General features: G+C 40.0%; 1 protein-coding gene across 2 annotated transcripts; it reads right to left on the bottom strand.

The window, feature by feature from the left end:
• Positions 1-698: 698 nt before the first annotated feature.
• Positions 699-8,219, bottom strand: LOC112056714 (26S proteasome non-ATPase regulatory subunit 12). 2 transcript variants are annotated; one of them, XR_008251282.1, is made up of 10 exons: positions 8,062-8,219; positions 7,878-7,951; positions 7,681-7,797; positions 6,988-7,100; positions 5,917-6,104; positions 4,841-5,031; positions 3,813-4,036; positions 3,523-3,679; positions 1,559-3,266; positions 699-890 (listed from the first exon to the last, which is right to left on the bottom strand). XR_008251282.1 is itself a non-coding variant. In XM_052884479.1 (10 exons), the coding sequence occupies exons 2-10, from the start codon at positions 7,935-7,937 to the stop codon at positions 752-754; spliced, it is 1,353 nt and encodes a 450-aa protein (XP_052740439.1). In that variant the 5' UTR covers positions 7,938-7,951; positions 8,062-8,219; the 3' UTR covers positions 699-751. The 2 variants fall into 2 exon arrangements, 1 of the variants encoding a protein (XP_052740439.1); XM_052884479.1 differs by having other exon boundaries at positions 3,103-3,266.
• Between the last annotated feature and the right edge of the window lie 669 nt (positions 8,220-8,888).

The raw sequence follows: 8,888 nt of genomic DNA, 5'->3' as shown, positions 1-8,888 counted from the left end.
TATAAAACGATATCGCATACTTTGATCGCACTTATGACCGTTGATTTACTTGTATATGAATTCCATATTCAAATTCGGCAGTTATGACGTCATCAACACATTATTCAACACTAGTTTTGAAAAACAACAGACTTACAACAGAAAAGAGATTTCATGACAATTTTGAGATCACTTTTAGAACAGAGTTGAGAGCTTATTATTTCTCATTCTCAGGTGAAATAATAATAGGACACCCAATCATATGGAAACTTTTACTTAAAAACTGGCCAATTTTGCTTTGACAGTTTTAGAAGTATTGGTAAAGAATATTATACCTAAAGGCTTTTAAATATAGTCCAATATTCAATAAACTCCCAAATTAAGAGCAAATTTAACCTTAAGAATTTGACAACTTTAATTGAGTGCCAAGAAGTTGTGTTTGGCACTCATTGAGTGGTGGTTTTGATCACTGATTGTGCATCCATTTTTCAATAGGAGATCGATGGTTTATTAGAACTTATATTATCTTATTCTGAGGTGAAATCCTTATTTGACAGGCATTTTTTAACTACTTATTAATTTGATAGAGACTGCAGTTCACTCACTATAAGGTGCGAAATGGAAAAATCTTTGCATTGAGAGATTCTATGTCACATCTAGCAAAACTTTTAAAAGTTTAAAATTAGTTTAGTTATTATGTTATAGTTAAAACAACGGAATAAAAAGTATTAATTTATTCAAGTAAGTATAATTATTTATTAAGTAAGTATATTTATTCAGCGGTAGCTAACAAATGTTTGTGCACACATTCCTCTTTGTTGATGAGATGTGTCGTTTTGTTGACCAACTGCATCAGGGTGTTGAGGTTACGGGACCACTCGTTCAGACGATCGGACGAGTCCATGTTTAATCTGTAACAAATGGATCTATTGTAGTCGCCAAGTGTTGTGACAGGCAATGATAATTTTATACTATAGATCGGTTACGTCCCTACAAAATCACGTGATCCGAATAATAGCTATAAAAGTGAGTGCACACATGCGCAATTTTGTCTTTAATTCCATCATTTATTTATGTATATATAGTTTTTACAATACCTGCACATACAACTCGACATTATATTAAAGTACTAGCTGACGCCACGCGGTTTTACCAGCGTGGTTCCCGTTCCCGTAGGAATACGGGGATAATATATAGCCTATAGCCTTCCTCGATAAATGGGCTGGGCTAACTGCCACAGAAAGATTTTTTCAAATCGGACCAGTAATTCCTAAGATTAGCGCGTTCAATCAAACAAACAAACAAACAAACTCTTCAGCTTTATAATATTAGTATAGATTATATGTTTAAATAACGTTCGTTTTTGACCACAACTATCATTGAAATGTGGAAATTTGCTCTTTTGAGCGCCTCATTTTTCATGACCTAGTAACACATCTAACAATATTTAACATCATTGGTGATAGGTGTTTGGCCCAAGAAACTTTCAGTTAAGTTTTTCAACCTGGAGTTCGAAAGTTGATCCTGTACATTGACATTGTGCGGATGTTGTTGTTGTTGCAACAAACACACTGTGTACCTGAAGTGCACGACGCCGGCGGGACGGTCGATCTTGGCGCGCACCACCGCGCTGACGACGAGCTGGCTCAGCGCCTCCTCCGTCTCCGTCACGCTGAGCCCCAGCAGCTCGCTCATGCGCTGCAGCGTGATGCGCGTGTAGTACATCGACATTGTGCGGATGTTGTTGTTGTTGCAACAAACACACTGTGTACCTGAAGTGCACGACGCCGGCGGGACGGTCGATCTTGGCGCGCACCACCGCGCTGACGACGAGCTGGCTCAGCGCCTCCTCCGTCTCCGTCACGCTGAGCCCCAGCAGCTCGCTCATGCGCTGCAGCGTGATGCGCGTGTAGTACATCGACATTGTGCGGATGTTGTTGTTGTTGCAACAAACACACTGTGTACCTGAAGTGCACGACGCCGGCGGGACGGTCGATCTTGGCGCGCACCACCGCGCTGACGACGAGCTGGCTCAGCGCCTCCTCCGTCTCCGTCACGCTGAGCCCCAGCAGCTCGCTCATGCGCTGCAGCGTGATGCGCGTGTAGTACATCGACATTGTGCGGATGTTGTTGTTGTTGCAACAAACACACTGTGTACCTGAAGTGCACGACGCCGGCGGGACGGTCGATCTTGGCGCGCACCACCGCGCTGACGACGAGCTGGCTCAGCGCCTCCTCCGTCTCCGTCACGCTGAGCCCCAGCAGCTCGCTCATGCGCTGCAGCGTGATGCGCGTGTAGTACATCGACATTGTGCGGATGTTGTTGTTGTTGCAACAAACACACTGTGTACCTGAAGTGCACGACGCCGGCGGGACGGTCGATCTTGGCGCGCACCAACGCGCTGACGACGAGCTGGCTCAGCGCCTCCTCCGTCTCCGTCACGCTGAGCCCCAGCAGCTCGCTCATGCGCTGCAGCGTGATGCGCGTGTAGTACATCGACATTGTGCGGATGTTGTTGTTGTTGCAACAAACACACTGTGTACCTGAAGTGCACGACGCCGGCGGGACGGTCGATCTTGGCGCGCACCACCGCGCTGACGACGAGCTGGCTCAGCGCCTCCTCCGTCTCCGTCACGCTGAGCCCCAGCAGCTCGCTCATGCGCTGCAGCGTGATGCGCGTGTAGTACATCGACATTGTGCGGATGTTGTTGTTGTTGCAACAAACACACTGTGTACCTGAAGTGCACGACGCCGGCGGGACGGTCGATCTTGGCGCGCACCACCGCGCTGACGACGAGCTGGCTCAGCGCCTCCTCCGTCTCCGTCACGCTGAGCCCCAGCAGCTCGCTCATGCGCTGCAGCGTGATGCGCGTGTAGTACATCGACATTGTGCGGATGTTGTTGTTGTTGCAACAAACACACTGTGTACCTGAAGTGCACGACGCCGGCGGGACGGTCGATCTTGGCGCGCACCACCGCGCTGACGACGAGCTGGCTCAGCGCCTCCTCCGTCTCCGTCACGCTGAGCCCCAGCAGCTCGCTCATGCGCTGCAGCGTGATGCGCGTGTAGTACATCGACATTGTGCGGATGTTGTTGTTGTTGCAACAAACACACTGTGTACCTGAAGTGCACGACGCCGGCGGGACGGTCGATCTTGGCGCGCACCACCGCGCTGACGACGAGCTGGCTCAGCGCCTCCTCCGTCTCCGTCACGCTGAGCCCCAGCAGCTCGCTCATGCGCTGCAGCGTGATGCGCGTGTAGTACATCGACATTATGCGGATATTCTGTTGACAACACACAATTTATTAACGTACATAAATCAGCAAGAATGGTCATGAGCACAGTAGACGACCAGTAAGTGATCAATGACATATTTAGTAGAGAAAAATAGACAAATCTTAACTAATAGGGATGCAACCGAAAATATTGCTAGCTCTTTCATAGCGTGAAGACGAAGGAGAAGGTCATAACTTTCATGCTATTGGTCAACATTTCTATATTTTGTTGGTTAAATGAAACTAAATCTAAAATCCCACTTACATGTTCAACCACTCTGTTCTTGAGATCGTTCCAGCGCTCCTGCCCCTTCTCATCGGTGGGGCTAAAGAACGGCGTCTGTCTCAACATCTTCTCATATGTTGCACAAAGAGTACTCCATCTAATGATTTCAGGGTTGATGAAGAGACCTAATAGTTGCCTGAAAAAAGAATAATTTGTAAAATCATATCCTAATAACAGCTTATTTTTCATTCCAAGGTTGATTACTTTATTTTGCTTAATTGAAGTCGCGGGTGTCCGCTAGTAATTAATATAACTATAACCCAACTTACTTGTATTCCGGCAATTTATCCAAATCCTTATCCTCGTTCACTCTATGCGTCATGTCGGCCTGCTCGTTGTCGTACGGGGCCAGGATAAGGAAGACCACACTTCCAATGAGAGCATCGGAGCCACCCAACGCGCCTAGGGCTCTGAAGTGACGGCATACAGACAAGTACTGGCCGTTGTGTTGGTCTACTGATATCATCAGTCTGTAGAATTTTTCTTTCAGTTCCTATAATTAAAAAAAAAAGTGTGTGTCAGCTCCGACGCACAAATGGAGTTTACTCTTTGAGAAAGCAGTGTTGATCGAACCTCCACGTGATGGACTTACAATATAAAGCTAGTTGCAGGAAGTCGCTGGATACAGTCTACTTAGGACTTTGGTGTTTGGAAGCCCCTAAAAAGCTTGTTGTGCATTTTTTTTTATAAAAGAATATTTGCCATATTCCTAATCCTCTCCAACTAGTCGGGAAAGACGTTAGTGCAGTGGGTACGACAATAGACCAACGGGGTGGTGGAGCGAACCACCACCCCTCGGTGCTGAGTCCAACCCCTATTACCGTTGAACTATTGAGGCTTTAAAGTGCATTGGACGTCCTTCATCATTCGTTGATGGACATCCACAACTGAATGGAGGCCTCTTTCAAACAACACACTTTTAAGCCACCTGTATTCCCCTTTGTATTGGGCTCCCTGCAAACTAATTCATATCTTAGGTTCAAGTGCCAGGACATGAATATTTTACCCTCAATTTTAATGCTGATAAAATTTTAGCCTCAATAGCTCAACGGTAAGAGCGGTCAGACTCATCACGAATGTGGTGGTTTGATCACCGCTCCATTGGTCTACTGTCGTACCAACTCCTAACTCAATTTTTCCTGACTAATAAGGGAATATTGGTCATATTTAAAAAGATGGGCAAATATTCATTTAAAAAAAAATTATAATTTCAATATTTGTCCAAATATATATTTATCTAAGCAGATAAACAATTTAACTATGTATTATATATATATAAAAAAAAATAACTACATACTTGGGTATCATCTTCTTCAAAGAATTTAGTGCTGATCTTCTTTGATATAATCTGAGTACGAATATAGTCTTTGATTGCCAGACAAAGTCTCATTTGTTCCAATATAAGTTCTACTTTCTCCCTTTTATCCATTGAACCATAGGTCTCCACTTGTAACTCTTGGATAATCTTTGCTGCTTCGGTCACATTGCCTGAAAATTATTCATTTACATAAGAAGGCATATAATAGGTTCTTACAATCTGTATGTCAGTACAAGTACAAAAATTGAACCCTCATAATATCACTTTCGTACATTTTAATGTCTGTCTGATTTCAATGTTGTAAGAACCCAAAACACTACAGGGTTTTTGTTTTAGATATAGGTATACTAGAAATATAAGTAGGTAAGTAGACCAATTCAGATAAATCACCTAAGATTACTGTTCTTCTGCCATATTATAAATTTCTTTCATGCAAAAATATTAATATATTAATATTTTATTATTGCAAATGGTTGCCACTGCTTAAAATCACTCTAAATAGAAGCTTTTAAAAATGTCAAGCAAGAAAAAATTACAAAATTCTTCAAACCATTGTCTAAGACAATAGTTAATCAATAACTTCAATTAATTGTTTTTTCTTTATATATTTATTTTTTTTTTGTCACCCAAGAATGTATCCCATAGAATCCCATATAAAATTTCTGTATTCGCGAGAACGTATCCCCCGCGAATAATGAGCTTTTACTGTGTAACAATGGCATGCAGAAATTTTTTAATTAAGGGAAGGGTAAGCACTAAACGTAAGTACAAATTGCAAAGGGAAAATTTCTTTATATACAAGTTTGCAATGAGTTCACAGGGTAGTGGTAGGGTAGGGTAGGGTAGGGGTAGTAGTAAAGTTGACATCGAATTGTATTTATTACTCAAAATTATGTTTGCTTCTCTGTTTAAAACTCCAAAATCATGTACCTATGCCTCACATATTTTTATAGCAACATATTGGTCATTTATTATATTTTGTACTCAAAATATTATTTGAATTATTATTCACAAGCACACACCACTAATGTATATAATGTATTTAAATAAAATACCTTCTTCTTCCCTTATTTTAGCCAGGATATGTGTAAGTCTTGCTCTTTCTACTTCAACATAGATTTTCCCCTCTGTGATTGTTCTCAGGGTTTCAATTAGTTTAATTTTAGTCTCCTTGTCTGGTGTCTTGTTGACATAGGTGTAGCATTCCTGGACCATTTTTACAACAGCCTGTTTTAGCTGCGATCTGCAAATAAACATAAACATCACATCACATTCATATATAGATAAATGTGAAAGTTTGTGTGTAAGTGTGTATGTTTGTTCCTCCTTTGTGAAGCAGCTACTGAAGCAATTTGGTTGAAATTTGCAATGGAAATAGATTTTACTCTCGATTAACACATAGGCTACTTTTCATCCCAGAAAAATCCATGGTTCCCGCGGGATTTGTGAAAAACTGAAACCCACGTGGATGACGTCGCGGGCGCCTGCTACTATAATATAATAAGAGTTCCGTTTTTGTACTACATACGTTCGGAACCCTAAAAACACTGACGGCCTTTGTGGCGTAGTGGTATGACAAGTGGATTTACAAGATGGGGTCCTGGGTTAGATCCCCAGATGGGTTGATTGAGGTTTTCTTAATTGGTCCATATCTGACAGGTAGGAGGCTTCGGCCGTGGCTAGTTGCCCTACCAGCAAAGATGTACCGCCAAGCGATTTAGTGTTCTGTCATACAATGTCATGTAAAACCCTAAGGGGGTGTGAATTTTCATCCTACTTCTAACAAGTTAGCCCACTTTTGTTGCATCATCACTTACCGCCAGGTGATTTTGTAGACAAAGGCTAACTTGTAAAGATTAAAAAAAATACTATTGTATACTGGTTCAGCATATGGGATGGCAGTGTTAACTAATTTTAAGGGAGCTCCTTAACCCTACACCCATGATAACAAGTTTCTGGTTCTGCTAAGTTTGTCTACCCAGAATACATGGTATGTGAATCCACAGAATGCTAATATTTGTTTCAAAGTGAATCAATTACTCATAATTCATATAACTCATAATAGCTGACTTCCACAAAAAACTGTTTGTATATAATTGTATAATAAAACTAATGAATTTACACACCGTCTCTTAGACAGAAGCACAATATGATCATTGAGGGAACTCCAGTTCTTGGCTTCGTAACAAATCTGCACTATGGTCACCAAAATCCTTGCAGTAGATGCCATATCTGCACCCTGCACAGATAGATGATTTATTTAGTAATGTAATGATACAATTCAGAAAAAATAATCAATACATTTTCATGTTTATTATGTTGTGGTAAGAGCTTTTTAACTGTTGACAATCTAGACACTTAAAACCTGCTACCTTTCAAAAACCACCACAGTCCAAATTCTATAATTGGCTACTGTTTTTAAATATAGTTTAACATAGGCTCTAATAAAATAGCCTTTATAAAATGAGGTAGGTATTGGATACCTACCTCATTTTATAATATGGATATACAATGGAAAATATCTGAAAAACTTATTTAAATTAGCCTTAGCCAATTGTTGTTCTAAATACTTTCAAATGAATGTTTGAGAGACCAGTTCAAAGTCATACAAACACCAGCCACCAATAATTTTGTTACAGGAGCTCCGCAAAGGATTACAAATGTAATCTGTGGGACTACTCCGATTATATTAAGGTGAGTGACTACTATATAGTTAATAGCTGTGACAAGTAAATTAAGTAATTATACACCTTCAACCTTCACCTTTATTTAGGGAAAAAGCCACACATAACTTTAATTATTATTGAAAGACAACTCACTGTTCTGGTTTGCTTCTCTAGTGCCAGTAATTGGTCAATAGCTTCTTGAACCTTACCACTAGCAGCCCATGACTTCCAAAGCGGAATTTTCTCATCACAAGTGACACTGTAATCCACCTAAAAAGAGTAAAACAAGTTTTTTAGAATGTTATATGAATCAGGTTATTTACATGAAAATTTTCTAAAATTTGACTTACTTCCATTTTTATAATTTTGCCACTGGCATCTAAGGACCCAACATCACCGTTTGTACTCATTTTGTATGTTGGATCTGAAAAAATAACATTAACTTATGAACTTATTGTTAGCAGCCGAACAATATTATTTTTATTGGTCGGCTTCTAAGATATCATTATACTGTAAAAAATTGTTTGGTTCAACCTGTTAATCTGTCTCCAAAGTATCTAAAATTAGTAATTTGATTCGAATCAAGCTTTAGGAAATACAAGAAATGTAAAATTTCTTTAAATTAAAACTGCGAATTCATCAAATGCTAACTCACTTCGAGTGACAGCAAAGTGACAGTGACAGCACAGCTACGCTACGGACGTCTCACGTCAATCAAATGGTTTAAGAAGGCCACAGATTAAAGCTACGTGATATCTATTAATCTGTGGTGACGGCAAACAACCCCATAGAGTACAATGATTTTTCTGTTATAACCTAGACTTTACAGTTTCAAATTCTAGCCGTTTTAATTGAAAATAAGAACACAGATGAAATATTAGTAAGACAAACGCACAGACGACAAATGAAGACAAACGGATGAAAGTAAGGGCCCTATTTTAAAGATATGTAGGGAACAGGGTAGCCTGCCATAATAGTGCTCTATAAATTATAATTTTAATCGAAGATCCAATAGTATTCCTATACAAATACTTAATTACACGAAAACGGCGATTAAGCCAGGGAGCGTGGCTAAAATAAGTAATAGTCCCATATTTATTATTTATTTTGTTATGTAGTTCATATTAAAAAAGGTTTTGATATAGTCAATATAATATGTACCTAGATAGTTTCAAATATTAATTTAAAATAAACTTGTAAAGACACTAAACTACCATTAATAGATGAATAAAAACACATAAATGCCTTATTACCAATTATTATATTAATTGAAGTTGAATACTTTCTACCAGAGTGAAGAGCGGTTCAAAACTGTGGCGGTCTTTAAAAAACTAGAATCCCAGGACCGTAAAATAAATTAA

This window comes from Bicyclus anynana, chromosome 11, assembly GCF_947172395.1.
Source record: "Bicyclus anynana chromosome 11, ilBicAnyn1.1, whole genome shotgun sequence".
Classification (NCBI taxonomy): Eukaryota; Metazoa; Arthropoda; class Insecta; order Lepidoptera; family Nymphalidae; genus Bicyclus; species Bicyclus anynana.
Note: the sequence above shows the minus strand (reverse complement) of the source record. Positions and strands in the feature narration are given on the sequence as shown.